General features: G+C 42.1%; 1 protein-coding gene across 1 annotated transcript in view; it reads left to right on the top strand.

Moving 5' to 3' along the window:
• The window catches only part of LOC132815212 (lipoxygenase homology domain-containing protein 1-like), a 202642-nt gene that overhangs the window by 114074 nt on the left and 65276 nt on the right, over positions 1–23292 (top strand). Inside the window, exons 10-13 of the mRNA XM_060824026.1 lie at positions 431–624; positions 7776–7862; positions 8001–8133; positions 21926–22074. Coding sequence (XP_060680009.1) covers positions 431–624; positions 7776–7862; positions 8001–8133; positions 21926–22074 — 563 coding nt within the window. The remainder of the gene's footprint in view (positions 1–430; positions 625–7775; positions 7863–8000; positions 8134–21925; positions 22075–23292) is intronic.

Below are 23292 nucleotides of genomic sequence, written 5' to 3'. Positions count from 1 at the left end.
TGCAACAGTCCTGACACCCTGCCTCTTGACCAACCGAACAACTCACCACCTCCATCCTGACCCAGATCCACCCCTAGTGAGACACCACTACCCTGTCCCTGATTGGAATTTCTGGGCCAACTTTTGAATTTTAATGGAACATCTAAATATCTGTGAAATATTAAAGACTTGTCTCTGAGCAAACATTCCTATCAGCTTTTTCTCGTGAAGTTAATTACTGCATCAGAGAAAATAAATATATGGTCAGAATGTACAACATCAAAGTAGCAAACAAGATATTTCTGCACATTCCTGATTCAATTATCCTCCAACTTTAAAATTGATGTCTCATAAGGAGATTATTTGTTTATGATTCACTACTTGTAATGCATCGAATGCTTGCTAGTATTTATTGCTTTCAGAACAACCCAATCTGTTTGTTTGTGTACAGAATCTGCTGACATTTTCACTAATCCCTTGAAGCATGTTACAATTGACCGCAAAGAACGTTGGAACATATGGATACTTAGGATGGCTGACAGTAGTGGAATAATACAAAAGCCAGAAATTTTCATGGTAGTATTTGGAACAAAGGGTAAAACTGCTTTGCTAGAAATTCCAAATATGAAAAATATTCCATTTGAAGTAAGTCAATTTAAAAAATAATTCTGAAAGATTTTTATTGTTTAGCTTTTTTGCTTACGCTGATTCCTTTTGAAACTACCCTCTTATTCTTTTATGGATATTATCACTATTACTGTGATACTTAGCAAAAATATTGAACTACTCTGAACAGTTAAGATAGTATTTTTCCCTTTGCAGCAAAATCATCGCACATTGGCCCATAAGATGTCAAGAAAACAGCAAGTCTCATAGTGCTTTGGGTTTTTGATGTGCAGGTGCCACATTAGCTTTAGCTGAGGACAGATGCTCAACAAAATTGAGAAGTGGCTTTTACAGACACATTAATTTGCTCGTCAGTTTTGTGGAACTATCAGCTCATCATCTCACTCCCCAGTCATATATAATTAGGTGGAATGAAGTTCCTCTGTTTTCATTCTAGATACAGGGAAACATACCATATAAATTGGAGATGCCGGTGTTGGACTGGGGTGTACAAAGTTAAAATCAAACAACACCTGATTATAGTCCAACAGGTTTAATTGGAAGCACTAGCTTTTGGAGCGCTGCTCCCTCATCAGCTGGTTGTGGATTACACGATTGTAAGACACAGAATTTATAGCAAAATTTTACAGTGTGATGTAACTGAAATTATACATTGAAAAATACCTTGATTGTTTGTTAAGTCTCTCATCTGTTAGAATGACCATGTTAGAATGGTTCCGAAAGTTAGTGCTCCCAGTTAAACCTGTTGGATTATGACCTGGTGTTGTGTGATTTTTAACTTCATACCACATAAAGTGAGTCATTTAAAGTCTAAGTACTGCTTTAATTACAAAATGTTAGTAACTCCCATTCAACTTCTCTGATAGCAAAAATTGCCAACTACAGTTTTAAATTGCTTTCAGAGATTTTGTTTTGACTTAAAAATGCAAGTTTTCTTAGTCATCTTTGTTTCTTTTCTCACTGTCTGATTCCAATCTTTCCTTTATTATCTCTATTTCTCATTCTGTATTTATATGGCACTGAATTCAAAGTTACACTTACTTCTCAATATGTGAGCTGATTTGGCACAGTGGAGTAGAACATTTCGACCAGAGCCTGTCCGCTCCGCCCACTCTTCTTTTTCTTTCTCTCAGTGCTTTCTTTCTCTTCTTATTTATACTTTGACCCCTGGCCTCGAGTGACAATTAACTGCCTCTGGCAATGATTCCTAGCCTTCGGCAAGCCACAAGTCCTGGCCTTTGGTGACAATTCCCGTCCTCTGGCGAGGACCAATTCCTAGCCCCCTCTGGTGCAGTGGCCTCCTGGCATGGTATCCTCGCAGCCTCCCGCAGATGCCTCCCTGTATGGTGTGACACCATGCTGCAGTGGCTTCTCACTGTTGGCATGAAGACCTCTTGGCATAGTGTGGCAACATCCAAATCAGGCACATTGGCCTCCTGGCATGGTGTGCTGACTTCCCAGCCTGACACAGCAGTAACCTCCCGTAGAGGCCCCGCAGTGTGGCATGGAGACCTCCTGCAGCAACCTTCTCCTGTAAAGGCTGCTTGGCTTGGCATGGTGGCCTTCCAGTCTGGTGCAGTAGTCTCTCACATCAGCCTCCTGGTATGTTGTGTCACCAGTGCAGTGTGGAGCCAGGGTCTGCTGTGGAAGTGAGGTGCCAGCATGTACTGCTGTACTGAACTTTTAGTTTTGTAATTCTGGACATATTAGCCCTGTACTGTCTAAATCTTGTAACTAAAGAATCTGTGCATAGGTACTTTTGTATCTAAGGCACTGCTGTAATTAGATTAGATTAGATTCCCTACAGTGTGGAAACAGGCCCTTCGGCCCAACAAGTCCACACCGACCCTCCGAAGAGCAACCCACCCAGACCCATTCACCTATACATAACACTATGGGCAATTTAGCATGGCCAATTTACCTAACCTGCAAATCTTTGGACTGTGGGAGGAAATCGGAGCACTCGGAGGAAACCCACACAGACACGGGGAGAATGTGCAAACTCCACACAGACAGTTGCCTGAAGCAAGAATTGAACCCGGGTCTCCGGTGCTGTGAGGCAGCAGTGCTAACCACTGTGCCACCGTGCCACCCTTAAGGAACCTTAAAAGCAGGATCATTTCTGTGCCCCGATCATACATAGTTATTGAAAAAGCCCAGACTCCCATTGGATGATAATCTAAAATTTTTCAACCTTGTGTTTTTTGGCAATAAGAAAAACCAAAGAACAACTGTCCTTTCCAAACTTTAGCCAACAGCCCACAAGTGCAGGTACAGCAAATCTGCACAATCCCACTGAGCATAACCCACTGAGGTTGAGTATGCCTGTTTTTTTTAATTTTTTCATGGGACTTCAGAAGTCTGACATGAGCCAAGTTCTTAAACTGTTAGAATGCATGTGATGCATGCATAGTCACAGTGCTGTTAAGATACAAGTTCCAATGACAATGACATTGCTTCAAGTCAAAGTGATTTGTGACTTTGAGGGGAATATCCAGATAGTAGTGTTGCCTTGTATCTGCTGCCCATGTCCTGCTAGGTGGTAATGGTTAGTGAGTTTACAAGGTGCTGCTGAAGGACAGTTGCTAAATTGCTGAATTGCAACTTAGCAATTTGTTAAGTATGATTAAATGGATTAAATTGTCCTGCAATGTGTGGAGGTTCTTGTAGCCGCACTCAATCTAGCAATTGTGAAGTATTCTAGCATCCTCCTGACTTGGATCTGGCTTAGTTACCTCAGAATTCTTGGTCTCTGATCTGACTTAAGATAAGAGCCCATGGTATTAGCATGAGAAAGTTGGTATAAAGTGTGTGTGTGTGTGTGGGGGGGGGGGGGGGGGGGGTGGAGTTGCATTTTCAGGATGGCAACATGTGGTGTGCCACAGGGATCAATTATTTACTATATATATTAGTGACTTGGACGATGAAGATGAATGTACTATAGTCAAGTTTGCAGATGATACAAAAATAGTTTGGAAGTCAAACAGTGACGATGAAACAAAGAATCTGCAGAGAGATATGGACAGGTTAAGTGAGTGAGTAAAACCTTGGCAGATGGAATGTAATGTGGAGAAATGTGAGATTATGTATTTGGCAGGGAGAATATAAGAGCTGAATATTAATTAAATGAAAACAGACTGTAAAAATCTGCAGAACAGTGGGATTTGGAAATGCTTGTCCAAGAATCAGAAAAAGCTAGAATACAAGTTCATTTGTTAATAGGGAAGGCAAGTGAAATACTGACCTTTATTTCAAAGGGAATTGAACATAAAAGTAAAGAGTTTTTATGAAAACTATACAAGGCACTACTCAGACTTCAGCTGAAATACTGTGAATGATTTTGGACCCTTTTATAAGAAATATTACACTGGCATTGGAAGCAGTCCAGAGAAAGTTCACTCAGCTGACACGAGGTATGGAGGTGAGCTGCAGAGAGTGAAAACACTGGGAGTTGAGAAGAGTGTGAGAGACAAGGGAAGTAGGGAAGGCAGGTATTGCCATGTCTTGTTCCAGCCATTTTGTGGCCTTTCTTCAGAGAGACTGCTTTGTTGTCAAAGTGCTAGTGGTAAATCTAAGTGTGGACCTAGGTGAATGCTGAGCTTTGTTGAGGGAAAGTAGCAACAAGGTAAGGGAAGGTAAGACCTTTTGTTTCCATAAGTCTGCTGGATAGTAAAGAGGCAGAAATGGCAATTAGTGGAGTGGTATGCTGCTCTTGTCAGATGTGGGAGATCAGAGAGCGATTGAACTTCCCTGGCAACTATGCTGATGAAAGGCTTAGGCCCCAAATGTCAAATCCCCTGCTCCTCAGATGCTGCCTGACCTGTTGTGCTTTTCCAGCACTACACTTTTTGACTCTGATCTTCAGCATCTGCAGTCCTCACTTTCTTCTAATCATTGCAACCTGACTGCAAAGCCTCTTCCAAGGATGCCCACCTTGAAGAAATTCTCCTCCTCCATCCACAAGGATCTCCGTGAGTTTCTCTCTCTCTCACTACACCCCCAACCCCCACCCCAGTCATATCTCTCAGACCCTTGCCCCAACTCCCCACCCCCACATTCCTGATGAAAGGCCAGTGCACAAAATGTCAACTCTCCTGCTCCTCGGATGCTGTCTGACCTGCTCTGCTTTTCCAGCACCACACTTTTTTTACTCTGATCTCCAGCATCTTCAGTCCATATTTCATATGGGATTTAGGGAGAACTAGCCAAATGGATTCAAAATTGGCTGAATTGTAGTATATAGAGGGTGATGGTAGAAGGTCATTGTTCAGACTGGAGGCCTGTGACCAATGCTGTGTCCAATACTTTTTATTGTTAAATCAATGATTTGGAAGAGAAGATAGGAGACATGGTTAGTAAATTTTCAGATAACACCAAGATTGGTGATATCGCAGACGAAGAAGACGGATATCTAAGAGTACAACAAGATCTAGATTAAGTGGGACAGTGGGAGGAGGAATGGTAGATAGAGTTTAATTCAGATAAATGTGATATATTGCATTTTGATAAGACAAATGAGGGAAGGACTTCCACAGTTAATTATAGGGCCCTGGGGCCTGTTGTAAAATCAAGATATCTAGGGTGTAGGCATGAAAGTGACATTACAAATATACAGGGTGGTGAAGAAGGTACTTGGTCTGACTGCCTCCATTGATCAGAGAATTGAGTACCGAAGTTGGGACATCATGTTAGAGCTGCACATTTGGAGTGAATATTGCATACAATTCTGGTCACTCTGCTATATAAATAATGTTATTAAACTGGAAATTGTGCAACAAAGACTTGAAGGAATGTTACCAAAACTAGCAGATTTGAGTTATAAGAAGAGTTTGGGTAGGCTGGGACTTTTTCCCTGGAGTGCAGGAAATATAGGGATGACCTTGTGGAGGTTTATAAAATTATTAGTGGCATAGATAAGGTCTTTTCTCTATGGTAAAAGAGTCCAAAACTGGGGGGGGGGCATTGGTTTAAGGTTAAAGGGGGAATATTTAAAAGGACCTGATGGGCAACATTTTCATATAGAGGATGGTGTGTATATGGAATGAGCTACCAGAGGAGGTGGGTATAATTACAACATTTAAAAGACATTTTGATAGGTATGTTGATAGGAAAGGTTTAGAGGGATATGAACCAAAAGTAGGCAAATAGGGCTAGTTCAGTTTCGGACACATGATCAGCATGGATGAGTTGAGCCGAAGGGTCTGCTTCTGTGATGTATGACTGTATGATATGGGGAGAGGAATATTGGACTTGGAATACGGAAGAATAAGAGGCGACCTTATGGAAACGTACAAGATTTTTAGAGAACTTGTCAGTGTAAACTTGCAAAGGTTTTTTCCCTTGTGGAAGAAATTAAGACCAGAGGACATAATCTCAGAATAAGTGGGCACATATTTAAAACAGAGATGAGGAGAAATAAATTCTTGCAGAGGGTCATAAATCAGTGGAATTCTTTATCACAGTGAACTGTTCAGGTTGTGTCATTAAGTATATTCAAGGCTGAGGCAGACAGCTTTTTAATCAGTAAAGGAATTGAGGGTTGTGGAGAAAAGATAGGAAAGTGGAGTCGCAGATTTTCAGATTAGCAATTATCTCATTGAATCATGGAGCAGACTTGATGTACTGAATGGTCTACTGCTTCTGGTTTTCTGCTGTTCGTGCCCCAGTGTTTATGTAGTCGGCCCAGTTCAATTCAATTCCTCATCAATAATAACCACATAGACATTGGAGGTGTTCAGTGATGGCCATACTTTTGAAAATCATTGTTACATTCAAGATGGTGTGATGTTGGACAGGGTCATTGCTTGGTAGTTGTGCGGCTTTCCAATTTACCAAAGCAGAGACATGCCTGCATGATTCTGTGTCCTGCTTCTTCAAAAGAGTCTTCCAATTACTCTCGTTTCCCTAAAATTCATAGAATCATAGATTTCCTACTGTGTGGAAGCAGGCCATTTAGCCCATCAAGTCCACACAGTCCCTCTGAAGAATATCCCACCAAGACCCTCTCGTTATCATTTCTCTGTAACTCTCCATTTCCCCAGGCTAATCTACCTAGTCTGCACATCTTTGGATGGTGGAAGGAAAACAGAGCACCTGAAGAAAACTTTCACAGTCACCAGAGGTTAGGGTCAAACCCAAGGCTCTGGCACTGAGGCAACAGTGCTAATCACTGAGCTATTGTGCTGCCCCAAAGATTATTTTCATAAGCCAGAAGCCAGCTCTGTACACCTTGTATGGTATTTGTTATTTCTTGGTCTTTGCAATTCTCTCCAATGAGATTATTTTGCCCCTCAGATGGTCATCTGATCATTCTCCTTTAGTGTATGAGTCCTTGCGGAAGTTATAAATACTTTTGGCTTTCTCTCCAAGCTTTTTTTGTTGTTTTTGTAGAGATTCTATCAATCCTTCTCCTTTTATGACATATATATCTTTGGCTATAGTGCACTCCTTAAGAACAGGTTAAAAATCATTCCAGGAAATTCCTTTTCTCATTCAATGGTTCTAGTTCCTCTGCCTTTATTAAATAAATGTTTAATGTACTCTTTACATTTACTGTTCACTTCCGCAGGCTCTCTCGATTCCCTGATCGATTCCCTGATCGACTCCACATGTGTGTATCTGAACCCCACATGTACTCAACAACAGAGCATCGACAATCCTATGGCCTAGAGAATTCTAAAGATTCATAATTCTATTTCTCTTCGCATCAGTCCTAACTTATCAACACTTTATCCTGCCCCCCACATTTTAGATTCCCCAATGTGCCATTTGTCTTCCTCACTATTTTCTGCATCTTGTACAAGTGTACCCAAACTGCTCTGATAATCAACATGACACAAGGCTAGAATGAGAAAGGAGATAGCAAAGAGAACATGATGTGGCTTCATGAGATTTCATCAAATTAAATGAGTGGAGAACAGGTGGTAGCTGGAATATACTGGTGGGGAAGTGTGATGTCATTTATTTAGCAGTAAGAATAGAATTTAAAAGAAAATAAGGTGTGAACCTCGTAAATAGAATCATAGATTCATACAGTTATACAACACGGAAACAGAGCTTTCTCATAATTGCAACATTTTGCTAAAATAATCCAATTTGTTTGTGGTTATTGCTTGGTAGGTTTGTCTTATTAACACTGGAAAGCTGAAAACTTTATTGCCTATTTATAGGTAAGCCTTAAAGGGATTGGTGAAATCAAAAAGGTCTCCTTTGTGTTACTAAACCCTTACCGACATAAGGGGATAAGACTATTTAAGGTGAGTGATTTATGGGAATGTGCTGAAGGAACTTCTTTGGAAAACAATTTTTGCCTTTTACTTAAAGGAAAAAGTTGTTCCATTTAAGTGTTGCTGGCTACAAATCTAAGCATGTACAATAAATACCTGTTATCCCAGCTGCGTATGAAGAACCTGAAAACAAAACAAGAACTGGGATTTAACACATCACGTCGTTGGTTGTTTAGAGAACGTGGAACTGAAACTGTGACAGAGCTAGCAGCTGTTCAACCCGACCGACAACCACTGAGAGGTAAATGCAGTGTGCCTTAATTAAAGACTAAGTAAAAATAATAAGTGTTATCTTATAATTTGACTGTTTTATAATATATTTCAAGTTGCATATTTAGAATTCAATGTGAAACATTAACCTGATTAGAACCAGTTTTACCACATCTCATGATATTTTCTTGCCTCAGATGTAATTTAGTTATTTTCTTTTAGCCTAGAAATTTTGGTGTAATTCATGCTGGGATTTTTCTCAGTGCATGAATAATAAGTTTTGAGGTACTCCCACAACTGGGCTTCAAGCTTCATTTGCATCAAGCTGGCATGTTGCCAGGAAAACATATTTTGCTGTGAAATAATATTGAACATCACAATGTACTTAGGGAAATGGGAAAGGATAGTAGTGTGGATTTGCGTCCATCAAGATGTGTTACCTGATGAGATAATGTTGTGATGTCCTGATGAAGGGCTTATGCCTGAAACGTCGATTCTCCTGCTCCTTGGATGCTGCCTGACCTGCTGCGCTTTTCCAGCAACACATTTTCAACTCTAATGTTGTGATGTGTCCTGTGTCCCACAACACGAGGAGTGGGATGTTGATGGCAAGGTATTGAATCCAACAGGAACATATGTGCTAACGTTAAGCTATTATATTATAATAGATGAGCATATTTCCTATATTATATCATGCTTTAAGTGATCTGATGTCAGATGAAGTTCAAGATCTTTATACCCTTTGAACACATGTTAATAATGACTCCCCCTACACAGCTAAACCACATAGACCTGGCTGTGGCTGCACAATCATAAGACCATAAGACATAGGAGCAGAAACTAGGCCATTCAGCCCATCAAGTGCTCCACCAATCAATCATGGCTGACATGTTTCTCAGCCTCATTCTTTTGCTTTCTCTATGTAACCCTTGATCCCCTTGATAATCAAGAACCTATCTATCTAAGTCTTAAATATATTCAATGACCTGGCCTCCACAGCCTTCAGTGGAATGAATTTAATAGATTCACCACTTTCTATCTGAAGAAGTTTCTCCTTATCTCCATTCTAAAAGGTCTTTCCTTTATTCTAAGGCTGTGCCATAGAATCATAGAGTCATAGAGATGTACAGCATGGTAACAGACCCTTTGGTCCAACCCTTCTATGCCGACCAGGTATCCCAACTCAATTTAGTCCTATCTGCCAGCACCCGGTCCATATCCCTCCTATTTATGTACCCATGCAAAATGCCTTTTAAATGTTGCAATTGTACCAGCCTCCAACACTTCCTCTGGCAGCTCATTCCATACACGTACCACCCTCTGTGTGAAAACGTTGCCCCTTAAGTCTCTTTTATATCTTTCTCCTCTCACCCTAAGCCTATGCCCTCTAGTTCTGGACTACCCCACCCTAGGGAAAAGACTTTGTCTATTTATCCTATCCATGCCCCTCATAATTTTGTAAACATCTATAAGGTCACCCCTCAACCTCCGACGCTCCAGGGAAAACAGCCCCAGCCTGTTCAGCATCTCCCTATAGCTCAAATCCTCCAATCCTGGCAACATCCTTGTAAATCTTTTCTGAACCCTTTCAAGTTTTACAACATCTGTCCGATAGGAAGGAGACCAGAACTGCACACAATATTCCAATTGTTACAGCCACAACATGACCACCCAACTCCTGTACTTAATGCTCTGAACAATAAAAAAAAGCATACCAAACGCCATCTTCACGATCCTACCTACCTGCAATTCCACTTACAAGGAGCTATGAACCTGGATTCCAAGATCTCTTTGTTCAGCAACACTCCCTAGGACCTTACCATTAAGTGTATAAGTCCTGCTCAGATTTGCTTTGCCAAAATGCAGCACCTTGGATTTATCTGAATTAAACGTCATCTGCCACTTCTCAATCCATTGGCCCATCTGGTCAAGATCCTGTTGTAATCTGAAGCAATCTTCTTCGCTGTCCACTATACCTCCAATTTTGGTGTCATCTGCGAACTTATTAACTGTACCTCTTATGCTCGCATCCAAATCATTTTTGTAAATGCCAAAAAATAGAGGACCCAACACCGATCCTTGTGGCACTCCACTGGTCACAGGCCTCCAGTCTGAAAAACAACCCTCCACCACCACCCTCTGTCCTCACCACCTTTGAGCCAGTTCTGTATCCAAATGGCTAGTTCTCCCTGTATTCCATGAGATCTAACCTTGCGAATCCGTCTCCCATGGGGAACCTTGTCGAACGCCTTGCTGAAGTCCATATAGATCACCTCTGCCCTCAATCCTCTTTGTTACTACTTCAAAAAGCTCAATCAAGTTTGTGAGACATGATTTTCCATGCACAAAGCCATGTTGACTATCCCAAATCAGTCCTTGCCTTTCCAAATACATGTACATTCTGTCTCTCAGGATTCTCTCCAACAACTTGCCCACCACCAATGTCAGGCTCACTGGCTTGTAGTTCCCTGGTTTGCCCTTACCACCCTTCTTAAACAGTGGCACCACGTTAGCCAACCTCCAGTCTTCCAGTACCTCACCTGTGACTATCGATGATACAAATATCTCAGCAAAACGCCCAGCAATCACTTCTCTAGCTTCTAGGGTACACCTGATCAGGCCCTGGGGATTTATCCACCTTTATGCATCCAGCACTTCCTCCTCTGTAATATGGACATTTTGCAAGGTGTCACCATCTATTTCCCTACATTCTATATCTTCCATATCCTTTTCTACAGTAAATACTGATGCAAAATACTCGTTTAGCATTTTATGCGACTACACTCAAAGGCCGCCTTGCTGATCTTTGAGGGGCCCTATTCTTTCCCTAGTTACCCTTTTGTCCTTAATACCCTTGGATCTAAGTATCTCCTACCAATGGAAACACCTTCCCAACATCCATGCTGTCCAGGTCATTCAGTTTTCTGTATGCTTCAATTAGATTCTCCACCCCACACCCCATCCATCTAAACTCCATTGAGTATACACCCAGAGTCCTCAAACATTCCTCATATGTTAAGCTTTTTATTCCTGAGACCATTCTCATGAACCTCCTCTGAAAATGCTCCATTGCATCCTTGCTGAGATATGGGGCCCAAAACCGCACACAATACTCAGAGGTATATAGCCTCAGAACTACATCCCTGCTTTGATATTCACGAAAGCTCAGTGGTTAGCACTGCTGTCTCACAGCGTCAGGGATCTGGGTTCAATTCCTGCCTCGGTTAATTGTCTGTGTGCAGTTTGCCTATTCTCCCTGTGTCTGCATGGGTTTCCTCCCACAGTCCAAAGATGTGCAGGTTAGGTGAATTAGGTAAAAACAAGGACTGCAGATGCTGGAAACCAGAATCTAGATTAGAGTGGTGCTGGAAAAGCACTGCAGGTCAGGCAGCATCCGAGGAGCAGGAAATTCGACATTTTGGGCAAAAACCCTTCATCAGGATTAGATGCAGGGAGTCTGCAGAGTGGAGAAATAAACAAGAGAGGGGTGGAGCTGGGGAGAAAGTCGCACAGAGTACAATAGGTGAATGGGGGTGGGGATGGAGGTGATAGGTCAGGGGGGGAAGGTAGCACAGAGTACAATGGATGAATGGGGGTGGGGATGAGGTGATAGGTCAGAGAGGAGGGTGGAGTGGATAGGTGAGAAGGGAGATTGGCAGGTAGGACAGGTCATGAGGGCAGTGCTGAGCTGGAAGGGTGAAGCTGGGGTGAGGTGGGGAAGGGGAAATGAGGAAACTGGTGAAATCCACATTGATGCCCTGGGGTTGAAGTGTTCCAAGGCGGATGATGAGGCATTCTTTCTCCAGGTGTTGGATGGTGAGGGAGCGGCAGTGGAGGAGGCCCAAGACCTACATGTCCTCGGCAGAGTGGGAGTTAAAATGTTGGGCCACAGGGCGGTGGGGTTGATTTGTGCGGGTGTCCTGGAGGTGCTCCCTAAAGTGCTCTGCTAGGACGCGTCCAGTCTCCCCAATATAGAGAAGACCGCATCGGGTGCAATGGATACAATAAATGATATTGGTGGATGTGCAGGTAAAACTTTGATGGATGTGGAAGGCTCCTTTGGGGCCTTGGATAGAGGTGAGGGAGGAGGTGTGAGCACAGGTTTTGCATTTCCTGCGGTGGAAGACCATTCCCACCGTGACTATCTGGTCAGGTCCACACCCACCAACAACCCATCCTCCTGTCCTGGCACCCTCCCATGCCACCACAGGAATTAGCTAGAAACCCCTCAGTTCCTTCATTAAGATCATTAAAATATAAAGTGAAAAGTTATGGTCCCAACACTGATCCTTGAGGACCACCACTTGTCACCAGCTGTCATCCTGAGAAGGACCCTTTAATCCCCACTCTGCTTTCTGCCAGACAGCCAAGCTTCTTTCCATGCTAGCATCTTGTCTCTAATACCAGGGGCCTTTATCTGACTCAGTAGCCTCTTGTGTAGAACCTTCAGGCTCTCCTTGATCTAATCTGCTTGTTATTTCCCCAAGAATTCTAGCATATTTGTCAGGCATGACCTCTCCTTGATGAAACCATCCTGACTTTGCCCTATTTTACCATACATTTCCAAGTATTCAGAAATCTCATCCTTCACAACGGATCCAGGATCTTATCCACGACCGAGGTTAGGCTAATCGATCTGTAATTTTCCATCTCTTGCCTTTCTCCCTTTTTAAACAGGGGTGTCACATTAGCGATTTTCCTGTCCTCTGGGACCCTGCCTAATACTAACGATTCCTGAAAGATCACCCCAACACCTCCGCTATCTCTTCAGCTATCTGCCTCAGGACGCTGGGGTGTAGTCCATCTGGTCCAGGTTATTTATCCATCTTCAGGTCATTCACTTTTTCTATCACCTTCTCCTTGGTGATGGCCACCATGCTCAGATCTGCCTCCTCACTCTCTTGCATTTTTGGGATATTACTTGTGCTTTCCACTGTGAAGACTGATGCAAAGTAATTATTCAGTTCTTCAGTCATTTCCTTGTTCCTCACTACTATCTCTAGCGTCATTTTCTAGTGGCCCAATTCCCACTTTTGCCTTTCTTTTGCCTTTTATATATCTAAAGAAACTCTTACAGTCTTCCTTTATATTACTAGCCAGCTTACCCTCATATTTAATCCCCTCCCTCCTTATTTCTTTTTTTGTTGTTGTCTGTTAGTTTTTGTAAGCTTCCCAATCCTCTGGTTACCCACTGCCCTTCACCACCTTATAGAGGAGATCAAGGAGATCCAATGGATGTTATCTACCTGGACTTCAATAAGCTCTTTGACAAGGTGTTGCACAAGAGGCAACTGAGTAAGATAAGGGCCCATGGTGTGAGAGGCAAGGTGCTTTCTCTTTTAACTTATGCTATTCCTGACTTCCCTAATATGATTGCCTCCTCGTCCCTGTACCATGCTTCTTTTTCCTCAGGATGAATCTCTGCTGTGTCTCCTGAATTATTCCCAGAAATACCTGCCATTGCTGATACACTGCCTTCACCTATTTAGAACTAAATACCAGTTTGAGTATGCGGTGCACTTAGAGGATCCCTGTGCTATCTGCACGGTTCTGTTTTACTGTTGAGAGATCATTTATTCTCTCTCTCTCTCTACCTACACACTCTTAAGCTGCACATGACTCTCCATAAATACACAATCCATTTCAATCTTTGCCTCACTATTCATCTCATTTGCAGCTGAAGCTCAGCTAATGACACTTATTTATAGAATAGAATCCCTACGGTGTGGAAACAAGTCCAGACCAATCCTCCGAAGAGTAACCCACCCAGATTCATTTCCCTACCCTATTATTCTAAATTTACATCTGACTAATGCACCTAACCTACACATCCTTGAACAATATGGGCAATTTAGCATGGCCAATTCACCTGATCAGCACATCTTTGGATTGTGGGGGGGAAACCAGAGTACCCAGAGGAAACCCACACGGACACGGAGAGAATGTGGAAGGTCCACACAGACAGTTGCCCGAGAATGGAATCAAACCTAGGTCTTTGGCACTGTGAGGCAGCAGTGCTAACCACTAAGTCACCATGCCACCCTCACTTTTTGCAAGTGGTTGTCCAGAATATAAGCATTGGATTTCTCTCATGAAACAAGATATGCTTTCCATTAAACCGAAAGTGCCCCGTCATTCTTGCATCCAAGTGGTCAAATATTTTGACTGTAATATATTTACGACTATAAAAGAGACACACATGCCAGTTAATTGTCAATCATTTCTTTCCTTCGTACTGATGTCAGTTTAAAAGTTATCTTTTCAGATGCTAAAAATACTAAACACTTCTCTGAGGTCAATAACTTTCTGAGACTGACAATCTTAAAGCAAACTAGCCTAACCTTTATAAGACCGTAAGACATAGGAGTGGAAGTAAGGCCATTCGGCCCATCGAGTCCACTCCGCCATTCAATCATGAATATAAAGTACATGATGGATGACTACTATGATATGTGTTCTTTAAATGTCAATAAAATCAAAGTTTTAAACAATAGTGTGAATTATTTGCAGATTATTTAGTGGTGAGTATGAGGTACATTGAATGGTGTCGGGGCAGATAGAGAGAGATCAACGTAAAAATGCATTCACAGAACTAACTGTCCAGGTGTCAGCATTGCTGTAAACTTTCAGGTCCAAACAGTTGAGCTTGACCACTTTGTTAGTTGCTCCAATTTCTCTTAATAGTGGTCCTTGAAGTCCTCCTGCCCCAACGCACCCATTCTTGCAATATCCTACACAGCCTCCTCCATTTGATGTATACTCCTTTTAAGAATGCCTTTAAGAATACATGTGGTTCAGGCTCCAACAGGATAGAGTGGCAGCTGGGCATCTGCCCAGTGTTGTCGTCACATAAAAAAAGTGATATCACCAAATTTCCATGCTGCCCATCTATATTTGAAGTGGAGTGGGTAAGTCATGATTTGTGACACCCCCATCCTTACACCAAATTAGCAGCATTGATTAACCTTGGCCCAATTTGCTATTACAACCTAGTCTGTAATTCTACTATGGCTCATTTTATGAGCTCAAATTGCCAGGTGAGAATAGCCCTTAATTGCACATTTTTAAGTGGTTCATCAAACCAACCAGTGGGAAGCCAAATCACTTATAACATGATTTGGTAAGTGAAAAGCTCTCTTCCTTATGCCCTGCCCCTCACCTGGCTCCATTGCCTACCCTTTGCTATGTTGGTAGCTCTCCTACCTTCCCAACCTGTGAGCAATGGTTCGGGAGAATCCAGTCTCATCTCTGCACCTGGCAACTACCTGAGGCTGAACTTTTCATCAGCTAAAGAGAAAACGCAGGAAAAAAAAACATCCGGTCAGGCGGTACCTGCACAGAGAGGGAAAGAGTTAAAGAAAGAAATTTTAACATGGTGAGTGTCTGGATTGGGGTTTACATATGTGTCTTAAAACTGGCAAAAATATAAGCACACCAGGAGATGGCTCCAACCTGCTAACTTAAGAATTGTACAGGAGCTGTGCAGCAATAGCAATCTCCATGTGGAAGAGGCAACTTTTCAATTCTGATATATGAATCAATTAATTGCCTCTATCGTCATGTTCATCATGATTATAGAATCCCTACAGTGTGGAAATAGGCCATTAGGCCCAACAAGTCCACGCTGACCCTCAGAAGAGTAATCATTTCCCTATCCTATTACTCTATATATCCCTTGACTAATGCAGTTAACCTACACATCCCTGAACAGAATGGACAATTTATCACAGCCAATTCACCTGACCTGCACATGGTTAGACAGTAGGAGGAAACCTGAGCACACGGAATGAACCCACACAGACACAGGAAGAATGTGCAAACTCCACACAGACAGTCTCCCAAGGCTGAAATCAAACCCAGTTACCAGGTGCTGTGAGGCAGCAGTGCTAACCACTGAGCCACTGTGTTGCCCAGTTGATTTTAAGTTCAACTTTGACCTGACATGTTTCCCAAGATTCCTGCAAGTCACCAGTGTAATTGAGGCAAGGGGAAAGTGACAATTGTACAATCTGAATGAAGACAGAAAAATACACCAGTAACTATTCACTGCACACGACTGTTTTCAGGCCTTCTTGTGTGAAAGGATTTGTTCGTAATACGTTGTCTGAAAGATGAGTTGACGGGATGCTGTTTTGGAAAATGTAGGAGGTGATAGATTCTCAGGGGAATGTAGCATGAACAGCCAAGTTTCTGGTTTTGAGACTGGCTCTAATGCAATGAAGGGTACGTTGGCTTCCAAGAGGTCAATTGTGTTAGGGGATTCTGTAGTCAGAGGTAAAGACAGACATTTCTGTGGCCAGCAGTGAAAAAGCAGAATGGTGTGTTATTTCCCTGGTGCCAGGCTCAAGGAGGTCTCAGAGAGAGTGCAGAATGTTCTCATGGGGGAATTGGGTCAGCAGGAGGTCAGTCCACATTGGAACCAACGACATTGGAAGGGAAAAGGTTGAGACTCTGAAGGGAGATTACAGAGAAACAGGCAGAAATTTAAAAAGAAGGTCCTCAAGGGTAGTAATATCTGGATTACTACCAGTGCTACAAGCTAGTGAGGGCAGGAATAAGAGGATAGAGCAGATGAATGCATGACTGAGGAGCTGGTATATGGGAGAAGGATTCACATTTTTGGATCATTGGAATCTCTTCTGGGGTAGAACTGACCTGTACAAGAAGGATGAATTGCACCTAAATTGGATGGGGACTAATATACTAGCAGGGAAATTTGCTAGAACTGCTTGGGAGGATTTAAACTAGTAAGGTGGGGGGGTGGGATCCAGGGAGATAGTGAGGAAAGAGATCAATCTGAGACGGGTACAGCTGAGAACAGAAGTGAGTCAAATAGTCAGGGCAGGCAGGGACAAAATAGGACTAATAAATTAAACTATTAAACAGGGAAAGCAGATGAACTCAGAGCATGGTTAGGAACATGGTTAGGGCGGCACGGTGGCACAGTGGTTAGCACTGCTGCCTCACAGCGCCTGTCAGACCTGGGTTCAATTCCCGACTCAGGCGACTGACTGTGTGGAGTTTGCACGTTCTCCCCGTGTCTGCGTGGGTTTCCTCCGGGTGCTCCGGTTTCCTCCCACAGTCACAAAGATGTGCGGGTCAGGTGAATTGGCCATGCTAAATTGCCCATAGTGTTAGGTAAGGGGTAAATGTAGGGGTATTGGTGGGTTGCGCTTCGGCGGGTCGGTGTGGACTTGTTGGGCCGAAGGGCCTGTTTCCACACTGTAAGTCTAATCTAAAAACATGGGACTGGGATATCATAGCAATTATGGAAACATGGCTCAGGGATGGGCAGGACTGGCAGCTGAATGTTCCAGGATACACATGCTACAGGAAGGATAGAAAGGGAGGCAAGAGAGGAAGGGGAGTGGCATTTTTGATAAGGGATAGCATTACAGCTGTGCTGAGGGAGGATATTCTCAGAAATACATGCAGGGAAGTTATTTGGGTGGAACTGAGAAATAAGAAAGGGATGATCACCTTATTGGGATTGTATTATAAACCCCCCCCCCCCCCCAACCCCCACCAATAGACAGAGGGAAATTGAGAAACAAAATTGTAAGGAGATCTCAGCTATCTGTAAGAATAATAGGGTAGTTGTGCTAGGGGATTTTAACTTTCCAAACATTGACTGGGATTGCCATCATGTTTAGATGGAGAGGAATTTCTTAAGTGTGCACAAGACAATTTTCTGATTCAGTATGTGGATGTACCTACTAGAGAAGGTGCAAAACTTGACCTACTCTTGGGAAATAAGGCAGGGCAGGTGACTGAGGTGTCAGTGCGGGAGCACTTTGGGGCCAGCGACCATAATTCTATTCGTTTTAAAATAGTGATGGAAAAGGATAGACCAGATCTAAAAGTTGAAGTCCTAAGGTGGAGAAAGACCAATTTTGACGGTATTAGGCAAGAACTTTTGAAAGCTGATTGGAGGCAGATGTTCGCAGGTAAAGGGACAGCTGGAAACTGGGAAGCCTTCAGAAATGAGATAACAAGAGTCCAGAGAAAGTATATTCTTGTCAGGGTGAAAGGGAAGGCTGGTAGGTATAGGGAATGCTGGATGACTAAAGAAATTGAGTGGTTAAGAAAAAGAAGGAAGCATATGTCAGGTATAGACAGGATAGATCAAGTGAATCCTTAGACGAGTATAAAGAAAGTAGGAGTATACTTATGCGGCAAATCAGGAGGGCAAAACGGGGACATGAGATAGCTTTGGCAAATAGAATCAAGGAGAATCTAAAGGGTTTTTACAAATATGTTAAGGACAAAAGGGAGAGAATAGGGCCCCTCAAAGATCAGCAAGGTGGCCTTTGTGTGGATCCACAGAAAATGGGGGAGATACTAAATGAATATTTTGCATCAGTAGTTACTGGAAGATATGGATTGTAGGGAAATAGATGGTGACATCTTGCAAAATGTCCAGATTACAGAGGAGGAAGTGCTGGATGTCTTGAAACGGTTAAAAGTGGATAAATCCCCAGGATCTGATCAGGTTGTACCTGAGAACTATGTGGGAAGCTAGAGGAGTGATTGCTGGGCCTCTTGCTGAGATGTTTGTATCATCGATAGTCACAGGTGAAATGCCGGAAGACTGGGGGTTGGCAAACGTGGTGCCACTGTTTAAGAAAGGCGGTAAAGACAAGTCTGGGAACTATAGACGGGTGAGCCTGATGTCACTGGTGGGCAAGTTGTTGGAGGGAATCCTGAGGGCCAGGATGTACATATATTTGGAAAGGCAAGTACTGATTAGGGATAGTCAACATGGCTTTGTGTGTGAGAAATCATGTCTCACAAACTTGATTGTGTTTTTTGAAGAAGTAACAAAGAAAATTGACGAGGGCAGAGCAGTAGAGGTGATCTATATGGACTTCAGTAAGGTGTTCGACAAGGTTCCCCATGGGAGACTGATTAGCAAGGTTAGATCTCATGAAATACAGGGAGAACTAGCCATTTGGATACAGAACTGGCTCAAAGGGAGAAGACAGAGAGTGGTGGTGGAGGGTTGATTTTCAGACTGGTGGCCTGTGACCAGTGGAATGCCACAAGGATCGGTGCTGGGTCCTCTACTTTTTGTCATTTTCACAAATGATTTGGATGTGAGCATAAGAGGTACAGTTAGTAAGTTTGCAGATGACACCAAAATTGAGGTGTAGTGGACAGCAAAGAGGGTTACCTCAGATTACAACAGGATCTGGACTAGATGGGTCAATGGGCTGAGAAGTGGCAGATGGAGTTTAATTCAGATAAATGTGAGGTGCTGCATTTTGGGAAAGCAAATCTTAGCAGGGCTTATGCACTTAATCGTAATTTCTGAGGGAGTGTTGCTGAACAAGGAGACCTTGGAGTGCAGGTTCATAGCTCCTTGAAAGTGGAATCGCAAGTAGACAGGATAGTGAACAAGGCGTTTGTTATGCTTTCCTTTATTGGTCAGAGTATTGAGTACAGGAGTTGGAAGGACATGTTGCGGCTGCACAGGATGTTGGTTAAGCCATTGTTGGAATATTGTGTGCAATTCTGGTCTCGTTCCTATCGGAAAGATGTTGTGAAACTTGAAAGGGTTCGGAAAAGATTTACAAGGATGTTGCCAGGGTTGGAGGATCTGAGCCACAGGGAGAGGCTGAACAGGCAGGGGTTGTTTTCCCTGGAGCATCGGAGGCTGAAGGGTGACCTTATAGAGGTTTACAAAATTATGAGGGGCATGGATAGGATAAATAGACAAAGTCTTTTCCCTGGCGTCGGGGAGTCCCGAACAAGACGGCATAGGTTTAGGGTGAGAGGGGAAAGATATAAAAGAGACCTAAGGGGCGACATTTTCACGCAGAGGGTGGTACGTGTATGGAATGAGCTGCCAGAGGATGTGGTGGAGGCTGATACAATTGCCACATTTAAGAGACGTTTGGATGGGTATATGAATAGGAAGGGTTTGGAGGGATATGGGCTGGGTGCTGGCAGGTGGGACTAGATTGGGTTAGGATATCTGGTCGGCATGGACAGGTTGGACCGAAGGGTGTGTTTCCATACTGTACATCTTTATGATATCTTAAAGTGTTACCTGCACTTGGAAGTCGAGAGGTTTGATCTGCACTTTAGAATGCTGAATTAGGTTTTACTTTGGTTCTCAAATGAGGACCAATGTAACCAGTATTTTGCTGCTCCTAGAGCTGCAGCTCCATGGGAGAAAGATGAGCAACAGTGAAATACAGTGCAAAGAAGCAGAAAGTAGGTTGCCTTGCCTTATTGAACATCACCAGGCCAGGAGATTCAAGACCTCAACTCAGGTAGTAGCAATTTGCTGAAATATGTCTTCCTTTCAGCTTCAATTGGTGCCACGTTTTACCTGTAATCAAAAACACAACCATCCTCAGCTTCTTTGCCTCTGGAATCTAACAGGGCTTTGCCTGATATATTTGCAGGATACTGCAGTTAGTGGCTGACCGTTATTATTAATAAATAACTGTTTTCTTCTTTAAGATCCAACAATTATGCCATATTTGCTAGTCAAATGCGAGTTTACTTGTGTTTGTGGTCTAGATGACTTTCCACAGGTTCAGGATACTACTGACTGTAATTAAGCCATTCAAATCATCCAGTAATATTTGTCAACAGCAAGGATTACCACTCCATTAGTCTGCAGATGCTTTGCAACTTTACACAAAATTCTCAGATGGCTGTCTTTTCCCACAGCAGGTCATAGTTTCTCACTTTTTCATGCTTGGATGCAGAATGATAGCAGTCATGCGATCCTACTTTAAAGATGGCTGATGACATACCTCAGAAACCTGAGGAATGAATGGAATGTGCCTGTCTCCCAGTACTCAATTCTCCAAGGTTCCACTGATTTCTACTGAACAGCTACTTGTTAACTGTGAGATAACTAGTGCTGCTCCTTCAGCTCTCTCCTTTTGCCTTGTCTTTCAAGGTAGCAAAGAAGAGATTTGTAAGAAGGATAATAGAATGAGAACATTTGATCAATATGAGGTGGGACACATGATATTACATAAAGATGAGGGCGAGTAGCCAAAACAACGAAGATATGAGAAAGTGCTTAGACAAGAGAAGGCTGAATTATTTTGTGATAAAATGCAAGATAAAATGATATGTGGAATAACTTTCTACAGTAGGCTTGAGAAGTCAGGCTGAGACACTTTGGAGAATACACACAAGGAATTACTTGGATATACTTTTGCTGTCATCTTCCTTTCCTGCTGTGTTCATTGAACTTGTATTGTTTTCCGCAGTGTGAAATAACATTCCTGCTGCTTGTCTCTTGTGCCACTGCAAATTGCTCCTTTCTATTGTCCTAAATCCTCATAGCACCAAGCATTTCCTAAGTACTCAGAAACCTTGCTTAATATTGTAGCTGTGTTAAAAACTACAAATGAATGCAGTTCACAAATTTCCAGTTTTTTAATGCAAAATATTAGATTTCATGCAAATATGAAAATTAAAAAGCAAACCCGTGGTACAGTTTCATGTGAAACCAAGCCCCAAACCGAAGGACAACACTTCTGTTGTCAGCCTTTCACCAGGAAAGACTATTTTAGCTATTTCTTCAAAGCATAATTCTGGATGGCTTGTGTCGTGACAAGTATGCTAATGAGCTCTCTGGCATGAGTTGTCATTGGTAACTGTTGGTGCAGAGACTGTCATATTTATTAACCATAATTGCCAATTACATTGTTCGAGAAAATTATAACCCAATGTTTGTTGTTTCTGGGTATCACTGAAGTTATTGCTTTAGAGTAATTCATTTTTATTTTCTTTCACATTTGTCAATGTATTGGAAGAAACAGGAATGGACTAACTCTTGCAACTATTTGCAGATATCTTGTATTCGGTTCAAGTGTTCACTGGGGACGTTCCTGCAGCAAGCACTGATACAGATGTTTTCGTTATGATCGTTGGTGAGCATGGAGATACTTGCAAAAGGAGACTTGGGCATCCTAATGCTAAACCTTTTGAAAAACATCAGGTTGGCATCATGTTTTTTATAATCCTGTAAATAAAGCTTCACTTAGCTTATAGTTTTAATATCTGTACTAAATAAGTTAATTGCTCTATGGTGAAGCATGCAGCTGGTTTTATAACAAAACCTCTCTGTTACACATATAGTAATACAAAAAACTGATTTGATAAACAACATCAGTATTTCATAAGTGATCATAGCCTGGACATTGTTCGCAATCATCTCGGCATGAATTGACATTATATTCTTTATATATGTGTTTAAAAAATGTTACATTGTATTATGAACTACAACAAAATTCTTGATGTCTGATATGTGTATATTTTGCATTCACAATGTTGTTGAATTTTAGTGTTCAGAAAGTTTAGAATATTAGGTGCTATCTTTACAAGATGGAGTACGTTTCTGGAAAAAAAAAGACAGCTCATGAATGTAATACAGAAAACAAATTAAAATCCAATTGTGGGCAGTGTAGCAACTGGGAAGTCACAAGTTTTCCACTGCCTAATACCTGCTTCAGAAAATCCAGTTCAGCAGGTGGTAATTAACTCTTCACTTTAACTCCTAGATAGTGAGGTCAGAATTGAAAACAAATGTCAGAAATAGCCTCCTAAATGTCAGTGATTGTCAATGCTGAACTGTCTACATATGTAGAGAATTTATGCTGAAATTCTGCCTTAAAGTATGTCAGAAGTGAGGCACAAAGTAAGATATAATGAAATGATTCTGTTAATTCCAAATGTAGTTATATAAACCTGAGAATCTGTCACTCTAATTTATGCTACTGTGAGGCCATGATGAATTATAAATGTTAGATGCAGAAATGTTAATTTGTTGTTATTTGGATAGGTCTTACGACAATAGATTTTGTTCTTTATTTCTTCTAACTTCATTATTTTGGACATTGTGAGGACTTCTTTGGGAATCTAAAAGGAAGGAGGATGCATTTTAACTTTTTCAATGTTCTCCTCCAGCACCTAAAATATAATATGTGGGCTATTCCTGAGTCTGGATCATCACCAGCTGTGATAGTGGTTGCCATGTGATCCCCATGAAGCCCAGTTCTTGCAAATACTTTTGTCAGCTTCCGCGAGGAATGTGTATTTGATGGAATGGCAGTTTCTGATATGATGATGAAATATCTCCGGTTTGAAATTGAATAGTTAAATGAGCTTCCTTTCAACAATGTCCTAGCTGAGAAATGGCCTGGGGGTTCTCTACTGC

Source organism: Hemiscyllium ocellatum, chromosome 4 (assembly GCF_020745735.1).
Source record: "Hemiscyllium ocellatum isolate sHemOce1 chromosome 4, sHemOce1.pat.X.cur, whole genome shotgun sequence".
In the NCBI taxonomy this organism is placed as follows: domain Eukaryota; kingdom Metazoa; phylum Chordata; class Chondrichthyes; order Orectolobiformes; family Hemiscylliidae; genus Hemiscyllium; species Hemiscyllium ocellatum.
This window is presented reverse-complemented; position numbering and strand designations above follow the sequence as displayed.